This window comes from Rhinichthys klamathensis, unplaced genomic scaffold, assembly GCF_029890125.1.
Source record: "Rhinichthys klamathensis goyatoka isolate OS25496 unplaced genomic scaffold, OSU_Roscu_1.1 h1tg000423l_1, whole genome shotgun sequence".
NCBI lineage: Eukaryota > Metazoa > Chordata > Actinopteri > Cypriniformes > Leuciscidae > Rhinichthys > Rhinichthys klamathensis.
In genome coordinates, this window is record NW_026606921.1 from 245,782 (window position 1) to 263,199 (window position 17,418).

Below are 17,418 nucleotides of genomic sequence, written 5' to 3' on the forward strand. Positions count from 1 at the left end.
CCCGATATATTGCGTATAGGCTATACTTTTCATAATAAACATAGATGAAAAAAAACATTATAATAAATATGAAACTAAATGCGCTTATTATGGCTACAACACATAGGCTACAGACTCTATTTGTACATATTGCTGCACATTCATTTAATTCAGAATTTTGCACACAAGTTGAAAGGCATTTGTTTGTGCATAGTAAAACATATCTGCAACATTTATCAAGTTCACTGATAATTGTGCGTGCATTTATTAATCAATATGATACTAAAATCATAATAAAGTAGTAGGGTTCCCTTTCAATAGTCCAAATTCGCGCGCTGCCATTTTCGTCTTTCTTCTGTGGATTTCTTCAGCTCCTGATTGGTCAAATTCAGATTCACATTCAACTGCACAGCGCACACACCTCACGAATTCAAGCCTACTTCTCCTGAACTTTTTAGACATGTTTAAAAATTATCGTGAGGTCGAGAGGTTCGGCTCGGCTCGTATCTTCCTAGCACACACGAGGCCAACATGCGAGCACAACTGATTTCCACGCGATTTCTCCAGAGTGAAAAAAATCATCTGCGAGCTCGTAAAACAGCAAAAAAATCGCACCGTGTAAGCCCGCCTTAAGGGAGTATGAATATATAAACAGACGTTACAGTATTAAATGCATTTTCTGAGAATTTATATTTCAAGTTTTGACTGCAAATGTCACGTCCACAACGCTGGAATTGCCCAATTTTAAAGAATTTATCCTCAACAAGTTTTTTTGGTGTAGGTCTACGTATTTTATTATGTTAACTTCAAATAATACGAATAGTAATTTAAAAATGTGGTAGCCCTATGCAGGCACGGCGCCAGGATTCCAGGTTTGGATGGGCCAGACCAATTGTGGGTGGGCCTTAAATTAAAAACGTTATCCAATCACTGTTTAACCTAATAAAAATTACTGACTAATATATCTGTAGGCTACCTAGGCTATACATAATATAGATTTTAATAGCTTGATGCTCTTTAAATATTTTGTTGCATTGTTAAAAAGTTTCGGTGCATATGGAGTCAGGACGGACCTCGCGATCGCTCTCCTTGGTTCTGACCAAAAGAAGAGCGCTTTTGGAATCTCCATTACGCATCATACTTGGGCTGCGTTTCCCGATAAAAGAAAAAGCGGTGTTCTTTATAAAAGAAGCACTTCAGAAATAGTTGAAATTGCATTTATTAGGACTCATGGGATAGGCAGAGGCGCTGGCGCCCTCCTAGCAACGGCGCTGGTCGCGCTAGCTGCGATAGTCGCACTATAGCGGGTGGCAGAGACGAAGATGTGCTAGGTGATGTGGATCTCAACTCTCCTTCATCTCCTGGTTGCAGCGATGACTCAGAGACTGTATGTGCGCGTTTAAGGTACCTAAACAACGACTGTTGCAACATTGTCCTTTACTGGAAATTATTTTCACACTTTCAAAAGCTAATGATAAGCGCTGAAATATTTCTGGAGACATGGAGTGGGTAAAACATTATTTTGACCACTTGAGTTTTGTAGAAAGACATTTTTTTAAAGATTTTCGTTTTGTATAAATTGTATCTTAATTTTGATCAATGTTTTATCAACCAAATGCCTGTATTTAATAAATAAGAAGCAAATATATAGCAGACAATGTAATAAGGCGCCGGCACGATCACTTGCATTGCACGACAACTGGAGCATGTTTCCGCCACAGAGTGAAAAATAAAACATGTAATTGCGATTTTTTAATCTCACAATTCTGACTTTTTATCTCAGAATTACGTGATCTAAAGTGGCAATCGCAGGTTAGCTATAAAGTCAAAATTGTCTGATATAGGCCTAAAGTCGCAACTGTATGTTATTAAGTCAAAATTGCATGATATAAAGTGCGAGAAATATAGCTTGAAATTCTGACTTTTTTTCACAGAATTGCATGTTTATATCTCGCAATTCTGACTTTATAATACGCAATTGGGAGATATAAAGGCAGAATTGCATGATATAAAGTCGCAATTGCGTGTTCCAAAGTCAGAATTGAATTGTGAGATATAAACTATTCTGGGGTAAAAAAAAGAAAAAAAAGAAGAAGCAATTGCGACTTTATTTCACGCAATTCTGACTTTATAACACGCAATCGCGGCTTTATTTCACGCAATTCTGAGAAATAAAGTCAGAATTGTGAGATGTAAACTCATTGTGAAACTCGAGATACATCTCACATTGTGAGATGTAAACTCACAATTGTGAGATAAAGTCGCAATTATCTTTTAAAATGTTTTATATGGCGGAAACAAGCTTAGTAGCCTAGGCTATATAGCCTGCCCTTTTTAAGTAGCCTAATTAAATTAATATAAAGGGGCGATTGCCCACTAATGGACAAATGAACAACTAGTCGACTAGGGGAAAAAAAAATAGTCGTAGGCCGTATTCCACATATATTCGAAGTTCGAACCAGCAGGCCACTGGGTTGAGCGAGCGACCCTGCGGAATGAGCGAACAGAGCGGAATATTCAGAAATGCGCTCTCCGCTCACATGCTCTGATCGGAACAAATCCGAACACTGTCTGCTGAACTTGCGCAGAAACATCAAAATAGACATAACCAGCTTTTTAAAGTTGTTTTTAAAACTAAACATTTTGACTATTTTAGCACAAATTATGAGCTTATTGTTATAATTCTTGACAAAACATTTTTGAAGAAAAGTTTTGGGTGGGCCTGTTGAAAAGTGCGGGCCTATAAAAACGAATAACCCATAACGCCGTGCCTGGCCCTATGTCCAACACATCACACTCCACTTTTATTGTGGCAATTTCAGTAGATTTGCTCACTAACATTGTTGTGGAAACACAATAAGAATGGAAACTAAACTAGTATCGTGCTACAGCGCACATCAGCTGCAGTTCTGGCGCCTCAGTCCCAAAAACTCGACGTACATTCACATCACATGTTAATGCAGCGGTAGACTAGCACTCACAGGACACTGCACTTATTCGCAATCCCAAAAGTTCATTATTTGCTCGTGCTTTAAAGCTTTGCCGGGTAAACATTTAATTGGCGTTCTGTTCTAATGCACTTTTTCTGAGCGCGTAGCCTACTGAAGCGCGCGCGCACTGTCAGACAGCGCCAAACTGGATTTTTGTTGGGTCAGACCCATCTGATAGCGATGGGGGGCCGAGACAGAGAGAGCTGTAGCTACATGGAAAGAAATATGCACCAAACAAGCCACTTTGAAATTTAGCTGTTTTGATGAATACAAAAGTTGGGTGACCCTCCCCTATAGACTAAAAAAAGTTGGATGACCCTCCCCTCAACAAAGAATAAAAATACATGACCCTCCCCTATTTTCCTCCGGTGGCCCTTTCCATAAATTCCGAACGGTCCCTAACGCACATGCGTGTTCTTTTTATGTGTTCCTTAGAGGTTGAATTCATATCAAAATCTGCCAAACTTCTCATATTACTTCTGAATAGGATGTCTACTTCATAAATTGTATGAAAATTGTGGAAATAATGGTTCAGATCACTCAAAACACATATGGAAATGGAGGCGCCCTTATATGGGCAGTAATGGAGTCTGGTTGTCATCTAGTGAAAAAGTTTGGTACTGCGTACAAACAAAATCTTACTGAAAGCTAATTTTTTGAGATATCAACCTAAAATTTGAAACACAACTTGTTCAGATTTTTGGCTTTGATTTTTTTGCAGTTTTAGAGTCGCCCAGGTTTTGGGGGGGGGGGGGGGGGGGACACAAGGATGTATTGGTTTACTAATGAAAAGTAAAATAATAAAAATAATAATAATAAATAAATAAAATAAATAAGGTAAAAAAAATATATACATTATCACATATCCAGGATAATAACGAAAACCAAAGAGTATAATGGAATTCTGGTATAAAAAAATAATAATGATAATAATAATTCACTTCAGCTGGACTGTACCTTGTCTTGTCCATCGTATCCAAGCTTGCTCACGATGGAATGAGCATAAATACTTCTGTGCATTTGGAAATGTATGGTCCAGAGCTTGATATTCCTGTTGTGAATAATCAAGCATGAAGTACTTTGGCTCCCAATGCAGGTTCCACTGTTTCAGGATGTTAAGAGCTTCAGCTATCGCTGTAGTTGTCTTGTTTTCACATATAAACTCAGCAACCGGTTTGTAGCCAACATTAGTCTGAACAACAACCAGAAACAGGGGCAATGCACACTGTTAACAATTTATTGTAATTTTACAGGAACTTCCTGGCAACTAATTGCAGTCAATTTACAGCAAGTAATATACAGGATTTTTACTGTTTACAGTGAATTTTTTTTACAATAAAGAACTGTATTTATACAGCAGTGCTACTGTGATTATAGTAGCATTATGTAAGGATTCAGGGCGGATCTAATCCGTGGGGAATTTGCATATCATAATTAATAATTGGTAATTAATAATTATTCATACATGTTTGGATTAGATCAGTCTTACATGTTAATAAATCTCCCGATAAGGGAGGATCTGTCATTTTACCTGCATGCATGTGACTCCTTGAAATTAACCACAAGTTGATTGCAATTAATTACACGGACCACGTTTCACAAAACAGGTAAAATGAATTAGCTCAATTGTCAGGATAATATTTGTGGGATCCACAATATCATCTTACTTTATAGGATTTCAGGAAACGCAATTCTCTGGCCAGAAGAATTGGGTTTCCCGCCCTATAAACACAGCATACTCTTTAAGGTATTTTTAATTTTAGTAAGCATGTAGCATAAGACCTTCTGCACTTAAGGGACTTGAAATTGAGCAAAGAGACACCACATCAATCAAATGAATATATAATTAATTTAATAGAGGCATGACTACTTATGTATTTACTACGGTTACACGGGATATATGTATTTACAAACACATAGACATCAATGAACAATACAATAAGACATCAACGAACAATACAATAAGACATCAATGAACGAGAAATGCGTAAAGTTTGGACAATGGATAACTTACACGCGTGAGCGAGTAAGAGAGGGAGGGAGAGAGAGAGAGAAAGGGAGGAAAGAGAGAACATTGGCAGGATTGCTCCTAAGACATTCACCTCTCCGATTACAACACGAAACATCATCTTAAAGCTTCTTAGAAGCTCTATAAAGAGATTATACTTGCACAAGTTATGTTATGGTCTCTCTGTGTCGAGGCATTCCTGTACGGCCTTGTCTGGCCGCATGCGTGAACGGAGTGCTTCGTGTGGAAGCGTCACGTGGTGCTGCTTGGCGCGCGTGTTGAACAGAGGTTTAAAGTCTTGGAGGTAACATTACCAAAGGAAATAGTTCGGCTAAGTTCGCTTCCTTTCCTGGGAGGTGAACTTGGTAGGACACTTAAGAAAAAGACGAAACTTTTAGACGAAACAAAAGAGCAAAAAGGGATTTCCCGAGGGGAAATCGAGTCAACGACTACATTGTTCAGCAGACGAGAAGACCAGCGGAGTAAGAGAGGGCTTTAGCCTGCGGTTTGTCCTTTTGAAGACCTGACGTTTCCGCCTTCTTTTGGAAGAGGGTCCAATCAGGAGCTGTCCCTTGGGAGGGAGGTTTTATGGCCCTTTGTGTTATAACCAGGCATTTAAATCACTAGTTTCATTGGGTGTTTAAGAGAAGAATCTTCACAATTCTTATAATACTAATGTGTCACAAAGTTTAGCAAAATGTAATGTCAATTAACAAATGGGGAACGAAGATTGGAGTTTATCGAGACCAAACTTGCCACAAAGGGATTTGGTTAAACCTTAGTTGGCAAAGTTTGAAACATCCCATTAGAGTTGTCGAGAAACATAGACCAAACCACAGAAAGGCAACTCATGAAATAGGGGACTTAGATACATTGTTCATACAATTCTCAAGTGGATATATAATAGCATATATATATGAATACAGGATTCATTTCTCCTCCTTGGTTAGAATTCAGAGAGAGCCACAGTTCTGTGAACATTCCTTTGGGTCGTAAACGCTGTTATCTAAGAACACCAGTGATGTTAGTTTTGGTCTCTTTTCACTCCAAAGATGGAAAACATAGTAAACTTTACTGGATATTACTGTACGTATTCTGATTGATCACACCGAAAGCATTCTGGAGGTGTCCAGAACTATGTGTACCAGTTATATTTAAAATGCATAATGAAGGTATTTATAATTCACTTTAAGCTACGATAAAATCAGTCATTCCAATGTGACATGGGCAAATGGACACACATAAAAACACATTGAATATATCTGGTTAAATGTCTTTTAAAAAGAGAAGTTTCTTTCTCTTGAACATCAGATTCCAAATCAGTCATAAAAGTGTCTCGTAGCTGGAAACCACGCTCTGTCCTGAGCAGGCTTCACTTGTGGGGGATGCGTGTGTGTGTGTGTGTGTGTGTGTGTGTGTTAGAGTTCTGTTCTCTCTCTTGCAGAGATGGGGGAGGGCATGGAATGTTCAAGCATTTTTATGACTCTGGCCATTCCTAAGAGAGAGAGAGTGTGTGTGTGTGTTGTACACACGTTCTTGCTTGAGGAAAGGAGGAAGTCAACTGACAGTCCATACCTTACAGTCCCCCTTTTTGTCTGATGAAGTCCCTGTGTGGACTTAATCGGACAACAATCATCACAATGGACGGATGGCAGGTGAATAACGGATGGCAGGTGAATCATGACTCATGCAGCAGGTGGTTATTAGTGCTGAGGATTCAGCTCTATGAGGTTCGAAGCTGCCTCTGGCCTGGTCTCTGACTTGGCACCCCCTTTTTGCGGGTTTCGTCCGAAACCTTTCGTGAGCTTGGCTGAAGATGTTTGTATCTCGTTGAGTCTCCTGTATAGGATGAAGGTCAAGCCCAGTGTCAGGGTGTGTCTGACTACCATAGAGGTACACAGTGCAGTGTCGGCTGCGGTCCAGGCTTGGACAACAGGTGAGGTAGTCAGAATGGGTAGTCGAGACAAAGCTTGGAGAGCTGTGTCGATAGGAGCAATGTCAATTAGCTGGGATCACCCCCCTTTCGCAAACCACAACTCCCGTTCTGGAGTTAGGGTGAAAGTGTGGTTCCTGGAGAAGGATGGGATTTCCAGTTTAATTTGTACTCTTTGCATGGAAGATGGTACCATGCCAGGTCGTCAAGGTGAAGGATGGCACTTTTCGGTGCTTGGATTCACAGGCTCTAGTGGAGCGAGGTGACACAGGTGTCAGTGTCATTCTGGTCGCAAGTGAGTGCAGCTGTGCGCACAGGAGTGTTAGCGAGCCGCCTGTCACTTACACTCTCTGCTTGGGTCTTGATGCCTTGAGTGCGTGGCTTGGCTTCGGCAGGGCAGCGGGTGTCGCTGATCTGCAGCCCGCAGATTCCGTCAGTGCTGTCTCTTTGCTCAATTTCAAGTCCCTTAAGTGCAAAAGGTCTTATGCTACATGCTTACTAAAATTAAAAATACCTTAAAGAGTATGTGTTGTGTTTATAGGGCGGGAAACCCAATTCTTCTGGCCAGAGAATTGCGTTTCCTGAAATCCTATAAAGTAAGATGATATTGTGGATCCCACAAATATTATCCTGACAATTGAGCTAATTCATTTTACCTGTTTTGTGAAACGTGGTCCGTGTAATTAATTGCAATCAACTTGTGGTTAATTTCAAGGAGTCACATGCATGCAGGTAAAATGACAGATCCTCCCTTATCTGGAGATTTATTAACATGTAAGACTGATCTAATCCAAACATGTATGAATAATTATTAATTACCAATTATTAATTATGATATGCAAATTCCCCACGGATTAGATCCGCCCTGAATCCTTACAATTATTGCAGTAAAATGCTGTAATTTATTACAATTTACTGTATATTTACTAAGTTCCGTATTAGCCAATTAAAAACACAACAATGGTAAAAATGTACCATTGTACAATTTTGGCACCATTATGGTGAACAGTGTTGCCTTTAGTTGGGCAATTTGACTCTAGACTTCTTATGTGAATTTATGGTCATCATTTGTTGCAAAGAAAGTCAGAAACAAAAGTGGTCTGGTGATAGGCGTATAGTTTACAACATAATAAAGTACAAAAAACAACCGAAAGTGGTTATTTGTTATTAATAGATTTTTTTTCAACAACATACATTTGTTTTATACAGATCAGACATCAAGCTGATATTTTTTCTAAAATTGGGAATGTAATATTTGGACATCACACACACAGACATCAAGAATCTACATATGAATCTCAACAATGGTGACATGCTTTATGCTGCAATGCATTCTGGGAGGCTGCATAGTTTAAAACTCCCAGCATGCATTGTAGCATGAAGCATGTCACCATTGTTGAGATTCATATGCTGATTCTTGATGTCTGTTTGTTAATCATTTTTTTTTTAATGATTTTAAAAAAAAAATCAAAAAATGTATACAAAAATTCAGAATGTCTGCCCTGTGTCAAGTAAGGTCAAAGTTATTTATTAATAACAAATTACAACTTTTGGTCAGGGTCCAGGATAAGATTAGTGAATCATTCTCCTTTTTGATAATGAAAACTATAACACCTGAACACCTTTGGTTTTGTTTTCCTATGTAACAAATTATGTGCTTTGGTAAACACTGTTACAAAGACCAAAATTTAACTTAAAATGTTAAGAGTCAAACTGCCCAACTAAAGTAAACACTGATCACCATAATGGTGACCAAACATTTTAAAACATCGACATCGAACCTCCGTTCATAGACTTATGACTGAAATAAAGTCAGTCTGGTTAGTAATAAGTGAAGCTGGTAATGCTGTTTGTGGAGTTGTTTAATCCTCCTCTGCTGAGATCTTCAGAGATTTAATGTCTTCTTTTTATCTTTATCTGATTTTAAGGCTGTGACTGGATATCCATAGACTTATAAAATAGATTTCATGTTAATGTTTCATACCTGATTCTTCCTAAAATGTTTGATTCTGGTACCGTTGGCAGCCGCCGCGCAATTTTAAAATTCAAACAGCAGCGATCCCACAATGCTATGCGGTGGCTGTAAAATAATGCTTCTACAGTGTAGTTACAATAAAATTACAGGACTGTCCATACATTTCCCATCATGCATTTGCATTTACAATAAAAACATGAATACAATATGTTGTTGTAAAATTTATTGTAAAAATTACATCAATTGCTAACAGTGCATATTTGGTGGTTCTGTAAGTGGCATCAAGTAGGACCATCTCCATAACGCTCAAGTAAATGCTGCTGTTGTATGTTTTGATGAATAAACAAGAATGTTTCTTGTGATGTGGTCATCTCCGGTGTGTGTTTGTCCTCAAAATCAGAGTCTTTCGGTGACTGGAAAGCCATTTCTTTGAGCATTCACTTCAACATGTATTTCTGTCTGATGTCTGTAGTTCTCTGTGCACTGCCTAGACAAAAACTAGGCACCTGAATCTGTTAGCTTCCATTCATCAATTTTATTTTCCAGTTGCAGTTAATCAAAGCCAAAGTATTTTCCAGCAAGTAAGGCCTGGTGCACATGGTTTTGAATAACATGGCTTGATGGGTAGTATGATGGGTCCCGTGGGTGTGGTAGAACACTTCCCATGCAAGAAAGCTCTGTCTGGACAAAGGTTTTCAAAACCTTCTTCAGGAAAGGGACAGAGGTCATTCTAAGTGAAACATATTCGTGTATTTTGTCACGCACCCCGTGATGGATCTTATTTGAGAAATGACAGTTTTCTGAAATGTTGTGCTTTTTGTGTGCTTCTGCCAAAGGTATTTTGGCATGAATTACTTCAGAAGTGGCTGTGGGGTTCTCTTTTATTGACTCCAGAAGCCTCTTTATAGCTGCTTGTTTTTCACTTCTAGAACTTTTGTCTCCAACAGCAAAGTTGTCATATCTGTTAAGAACATCATACCATAATGAGTATCTGTCTGAAAAATATCTAGTTAAGTAGTCCCATGTATTATGTTGCAACACCCTTACATGAGACAGAACTAAAAAGTGCACTCTTTTCACCATTACCTTTATAGTGGTAATAAAGTTATACATATTAAATGAGTGCATTTAAATGAGCCATGACAGTCAAATTTACCTTAGTATATATCTGACATATAATATTGCTGGGCAATCAACTTTCTTGCTACTTTGAATGTGAAATCTTCTTCTGCTGATATATTCATGTTCAGTATGCTGCAGATTGAAAGACAAATTATTTTTACATCACTACATTTCATTTCTAGGGCCAGGCAAAAATAGTAGTAATAATAAAAAATAGGTAGGCCTATGCCTACAATTTTATTTAGAAGTAAATTAAAGCAATAAGCCCCACAAAGCAGTGTTTTACAAAGAATTTAGAACAGCTAGGGGGCACTTAGCTGTTCTAAATTCACTGTAAAACAAGGCTACCTTACATACCTTATTGCTCTTATCCAAAGGTTAGTCCATAAAAATATTTATTTTCATCCAAAAATACTGATGTAATTAGGTCACAGGTGTGTTTATCGAGTAAATTACAACGGCTTCCAAAGCAGATCAACCAATCAGAATCAAGGACTTGAATTACCCGTTTTATAAGTATATACAACATAATACATTAAGCTCATGAAAATGTGTGCAGACTTTAGAACATACCAACTCATCTGTTTTTGGTGACTTTTTGTAGGTTTTTTTTATACTGGCAAGGATATATCACTCTTCTTTTCACAGAGAGAGTAATGTGTTTTGAATAGTCTTCCACTTTCCAGAGATATAGGGATGTAACTTTTTTTTTCTTTTTTTTTTTACTGTCATCCGACCTGTCACCAGGAAGTAAATAAAAGAAAACGGCATTTAATCAGAGATGGGAGTAAGGGTGTATTCACACCAGGAAAGTCCGATAGTTCACTTGCTTTGGTCCGGACCAAATACATTATTATTTTTTTTTTTTGGTACGGTTCGCTTTCACACTGCTCTTTTTGCAAGTGAACCAAAATTTGTAAACAAAACCACACGTGTGCTAAGGGTCGTCTATTCATTGGACAATAAGGATTCTCAAGTAGGGAAATCAGGAAGTGCAAAAAAGGCTCAGCATGGAGATATTTCGTACTGCAATATTTGTTATTTTACTAATTTTGTGTTATTCTGTACAAACGCAATATGAAGAAACTGCGCAGAAGACGGATAAGGTATAAAGTTTTCATTCATAGAGAGGGGCTGGTCACACATTCAAATAATGAGATTCTTATTGTATATACTGCTAACAAGTGCTGTCAATGTTAACGCTTGCGATTAAGTTTGTCCAGTTTAACGCACCATCATCCTTGTATTGTAACTATCGTTACATTATATGAACTGCAAAAGCTTTTTTTGCATCTATGCGCGATTAGACTAAAGAGAACGGTCTGTATGTGAATGTCCTGATGCACACACTCATTCATCATTCATTCCAGTGATGGACACACGACGCGCAGAAAGACGCGCAACAGTATCGTGTGGCCAGACAGCGCGCCGGAATGGAATTCTCTTTCGCACTTGAGCAACAATAACACAAACCATTATGCCAAAATCTCCGACTATACTACGGAAGCCTTTTAACTCAAAGGCACAGTGCTTTCTTGCAATTGGGTCGGTTCATGTTCACACCGTAAACGAACCGTACCAGAGTTCGTTTGGAACCGTACCGAGACCACCTCTTCAGCTGGGTCTCGGTTCGGTTGTTTGGTCCGCACCCGAGTTCGATTGCTGTATTCACACCTGCCCAAAAGGTCCGCACCAAGGGGGGAAACGAACTAGAGTTCGATTCAATCGAACCAAACAAGGCAGGTGTGAATACACCCTAAGTCACAGATGTTCAAGTCTCAAGTCCCTACCATCAAGCAGAGGTGGAGAGTCCAGGGGTCAGAAAGTAAAAGTCCTGCCATATTTTTATTCCCCCCATGAGCTCACACAGCAAAAACTCCAATGTTAAATGAACTTCCCTAGGAGTTCATTTGGCTCCAGACTCAAGAGTGTTAAAGTGTTAAAATGAGTGTTAAATTAACACTCAATAGTGGCAAAGTTAATGAGCTAATTAAGTGATTGATTGAGTTACGATTGACCATTAATGAAGACACCTGATGTTAAAAAGCAGAATCAACAAAGGAGAAAAATCACATTTTAGTCCCCATTATGGTGATTGGTATTTGCTTTAGTTGGGCTCTTGATCCTTAAACTATTTACATTAGATTCAGTTTGGCTGCTATATTTGAGTTATAATTGCCAGATGATCAAAGAGAAACGTTCATCAGGTAGTGTTGGTTATGTTTTAACATAATCATCATTTGACCTGAATCACTGAACTCATTTAGAGTCTAATCTCTGACCTAAATGTATATTGGTCATTACAGCATTAAAGTTATTCTACAGCATAAGATCCATATTATTCAATATAATCCAAATGATTTCTTAAAAGTTGGTCTAATAAAAATAAAAAACAAATATTTGTTTAAGGCACACAGACATCAAGATTCAGTGTATGAATCTCAACAATGGTGACAAAAGAATATTCACTTAGGAAAAGGAAATTACTAGGACAATTAATATCATAATTTATTCATACTGCAATGCATGATGGGAGCCATGAATGAGTTTTGATTGGTGGCACCCAGAATGCACTGCAACATGATTCATTATTGTCACATTGTTGAGAATCACAGGCTGATTCTTGATGTCTGTGTGTTTAAAATAAAATATTTTTTTCAAAGTCTTTTGATCAGAACAACTTTTAAGAAATATTTTGGATTAAATTGAAAATACTGAAAATGGTATACTGTAGAATCACAGGCTGATGTAATTATTAAGGTAAACCTGGCTCCTTAAATGGATTCAGTGATTCAGGTCAAATGATGACTATGTCAAAACATAACCAACACCACCTGATCAGCTTTTCATGTTGTTTATCTGGCAGTTATAACTCAATTATAGCAGCCAAACTAAATCAAACGTTAATAGTTTAAGGATCAAGAGCCCAACTAAAGCAAATAACGATCACCATAATGGTGACTAAAATTAGATTTTTCTCCTTTGTTGATTCTGCTTGTTAGCATCAGGTGTCTTCAATAACAGTCAATCATTACTCAATCAATCACTTAATTAGCTCATTAACTTTAACACTATAGAGTGTTAATTTAACACTCATTTTAACACTTTAACACTCTTGAGTCTGGGGCCAAATGAACTCTTAGGAAAGTTAATTTAAAACTGGAGTTTTTGCTGTGTGAGTTCATGGGTGGAATAAAAATATGGCAGGACTTTTACTTTCTGACCCCTGGACTTTCCACCTCTGCTTGATGGTAGGGACTTGAGACTTGAACATCTGTGACTTACTCCCATCTCTGCATTTAATACTTTTCATAGCACATTCCTTTTCTTTTACTTGCTCATATTTCATGCAAATAGGGTTTAATTATGAGAAAACTGTAAACAAAGATTTGTTTAATGAAAGTAGCTGTCTTAAGTGCATGTCTATAAAATGCAACAAATGTTCTTCATAGCAATACTTTCCACAAGGTCATAAATAAACAATTAAACAAATAAACATGCGGTTAATTTAGAAACTGATAAATTACCAAAAGATGTGCCTGTTGCCCGTTTGTGGTTTTGTATGACTGTTCATTAGTTAGGCCTACTTCTTAGTTATTTTTCTTGAACCTTAATAGATAATTATCTATAGCAGTAGTTCTTCAGGAAGTATAATTCATTAGTTATTGATTTACTGTTACTTAACACAATCATAAAATTATATTACTGATTAGTTAACACATCTTACTTAACAGTAGTGAAGAAGTAGTTAATGAAGAATTACCTATTAGTTCTTCAATAATTCTCTATTGGTTATGCAGTAAGTAAGATACAGTATTCTAAAGAGTTACCAATTAATTTTATATATCATTTACTTTCATTTTACTTTTAAAGAAAAATATTTTAAAAATGTAAAATATATATTTTTTATTTATCTTGTAGCGTGTAAGAGATTATCCACCACAAGGTTTCATCACAGGATAATGTTGTGAATCATAATTTTTCCAGTTGAAAAAGTTTCCCAGTTGATCACTTTGATTTATGCTACCACCATAACATGCAATCACAAAATGTTTTGTTTATCAAAGAGAAATATGAGAGAAAGTATGATGCTTTGCGAGATTTATTTAGTTGATATAAGTTGAACCTGAATCTTAAAATATTGTAATAACTGGTAGTTATCAAATAAAACGTGGGTCTAACCGGAGCTAAATTAAGCTATTCACACTTTTGCTAAGCTAAGTCCTAACATGAGATAAGAACACTCATGTCCCATACACCGCACGACCCAGAGTGTTTCTACAGGAGCATTGGTTAAATAAACCAACAGGAGGCAGTAACACTGGCTTTTCCTTCTTTTTATTAAGAACACCAAAAGAACTACTCAGGCAAGGCCCTATTGCCTTACACATCTCTCTCCATGACGGTGAGAGACACATTTTTACATTAGGCAGTAAATGAACCAAGAACATCTGATCTAACTTGAACACTAACAGACATAACTTTACTATCACAAAAACTTAAAGATCTTACTGTAATAACACATAAATCAACTCCCAATAAACAATTACCCCGCTGCTAGCGCTGACTGCCAGGTCATTACAATATAATAATAATAATAATAATTCAGCACTCTAATTTTACCTTGTGAAATCGTACAATCAGACAAATGCCATGATTCAATAAAGCAAGACAATCAATGTTCAATAACAACAAGAAACATGCAGTATACAGATTAACTGGTAAGCTGGTTAACAAATTTCAAAATAATGTTCAAATTAATAAACTGTGAAGAAAGCATCTTGATGTCCCCTGTTGGATGCTACTGTAGAGTTTAGGTAACTTGTTTTTTCAGAGCCTTTTCAGATATGTTTTTTCCAGATAAGTTTATTCCAAATATGTTTATCCCAGATATGTTTCATGGTAACAAAAAACTGATGTACATAATTATATTGTGTAAATTCAAAGCACATTGTTCAGCGCATAGTACTTTGTTTTGGTCTTGGATGGTTTCTTGAATAGAGCACAGTTTAGGTCACTTCTTGTTCCAGTGCTATTCAAAGTGTTCACAGTATCACACCAGAGACCTTTCTGCTCACCTCTTGTCTTGACAGCAGTGACCATAAACTTCTCATATGGAGGAATCAGCACCTCTCCCTCATAAGAAACCTTTGAGTATTTAGTCACATTAGCACCTTCACAAGTGTATATTTCAAAACAAGATACATTTCCAAATACTTTTGCTCTTGAACGATATTCAGAGGAGGATGTAAATGAGCCAAAACGAATTTCTGTAGAAACATTCCCATTAAATATAACATTTGTACCACGGAAAGTTTTAAAGCATGCATTTTGTGTTTTCTTTAGAATCTGTATCGCATCTGTTAACAAAAATTGAAGTGAATACCATTTGTATGTCATGTCTGTGTAGTTTTGTTTGCCATTACGAGTGTCATTGTTGAATTTAAGATATATTTTAGAAGTTGGGTGAGTGTACACAGAGATGGCAATTTTATGTGTTCTTTTTAATTTGCTGGCAATGTTCCAAAATGAAATATTCTTTTCACTAAGTTTCCAAGCATTTCTAAAATCATTTGAGTTATCAAGTTCCTTCTTCAGATATTTGGTCTTCACCAAACGCTCCATTTTTCCTGTGCAGCCCTTATATTGATCATCGACAGAATTCAGTGCCATATCCAATGGATATATCGGTCCTTCAACTTTAGCAGCGCTGTGATCCTGCAGCAACAGAAACCATAATGATCACATCATCAGTATTCATGTCTGTAATATTCATACTAGAACACAAGCTTACCTGTCCTAGAGCAGCTAAAATGAGAAGAAGAGCTTCAATGATTAGCAGCATCTTGATCCAGTCAAATCCCTCAGATGATCTAGTAGATCTAGTGAAGAACAGATGATGAAAGACCATCAGAAACACAACAACCTTTCACAAATACTGAATATATATATATATAAATAACTTCAATAGGAATGTGCATAGATTTGTACAATGACCTTGACTTACTTTACCCCCAAACTTACCTGAAAAAACTGTCTGGTTTAGTCAAATTATGAGTATTCTTTTTGTTGTTTTTCAGGAGCTCAATGTCAAGAGCAGAAGATCAGAAAAGTCAGTCACTCACAGTCAGACGACAACAACTCTTCAAACAAACATGAGGTGGTTGAAGTTGCTTTTTATATTGCTTATAATGTATGTGTGTGTGTGTGTGTGTCTTTTATGAGAGATAGCTGAGGTGTGACCTTGATGCATTTAGCTGAACTAAACTGTTGAGCTCATCATAAAGCAACACTTGTAAAGGTCTTTGTGGTTTCTCACTGGACAAAGGCAAAAAATAACTTTAACGCCTAAGTTGTACTTCGAGAAGTTCTGACTCGATGAAAGTGGCATTTGGAAGACATTCTGAATAAAATTAAATAAAAGAAATATAAAAGAAAATTATCCCGGGTCCATCCTCCAAATATTTTCCCCTGTCAATTCCTGACTCATCTCCACTTTCTCTCTCAAATAATATTTTAAAAAGTTGTATAAGATCATGAATTTCCTGCAAAACCCATGTAAACACTTGAAACCGAGGTCTTCAGCCCCTCTCCCGGGGACCCACTGAGTTCAGCTCCAACCCTATCAAACACATTGAACCAGGACAGTCATGAGCTTTCTTTCTTTCGACAGTCACGGGCCACTTTATTACTTCTCTAGTACCAGGTTGGACCCCTTTCTGCCTTCAGAACTTCCTTAAGTCTTTGTGGCGTAGATTCGACAAGGGCTGGAAACATTCCTCAGAGAATTTGATCTAAAGCATTGATACATGGCTGGATGGATTCATGCTGTGTATGCCCAATTCTGACCTTATACCATCTGAATGTCGAATGAAGACTCATATGACCAGGCAATTTTTTTTCCCCCATTTCTATTGTCCAATTTTCTGAATTGTAGACTCAGTTTCCTGTTCTTATCTGACCTGGTGTGCATGGTCTTCTGATGCATTTGCTTCAAAGTTGGACATGTGCGTTCAGTTTTTCGTTGTTTTTTTTAGTATTTTTGAGTGAGTTACGGTTGCCTTTCTATCAGCTGAACTAGTCTGGTCATTCTCTTCTGACTTCAACAAGGTCTTCTGGCATCAACAAGGTGTTTTCTCCAACAAAAACTGCAGCTCACTGGATATTTTCTCTTGTTCGGACCATTCTCTGTAAACCCTAGTGATGGTTGTGTGTGAATTTCCCAGTAGATCAGCAGTTTTTGAAATACTCAGACCAGCCCACATGGCACTAACAACCACGCCACATTAAAAGTCACTTAAATTATCTTTCTTCTCCATTCTAATGCCCAGTTTGAAATTCAGCAGATGATCTTGACCATGTCTACATGCATTGAGTTTCTGCCATGTGATTGGCTGATTAGCTATTTGCG

The 17,418-nt window shown here is 37.4% G+C and overlaps 1 protein-coding gene across 1 annotated transcript; it reads right to left on the minus strand.

Moving 5' to 3' along the window:
• Nucleotides 1–14,920: 14,920 nt before the first annotated feature.
• On the minus strand, nucleotides 14,921–15,954 carry LOC130071006 (ecto-ADP-ribosyltransferase 4-like). Its single transcript, XM_056235611.1, has 2 exons — nucleotides 15,802–15,954; nucleotides 14,921–15,725 (listed from the first exon to the last, which is right to left on the minus strand). The coding sequence occupies exons 1-2, from the start codon at nucleotides 15,916–15,918 to the stop codon at nucleotides 14,949–14,951; spliced, it is 894 nt and encodes a 297-aa protein (XP_056091586.1). The 5' UTR covers nucleotides 15,919–15,954; the 3' UTR covers nucleotides 14,921–14,948.
• Between the last annotated feature and the right edge of the window lie 1,464 nt (nucleotides 15,955–17,418).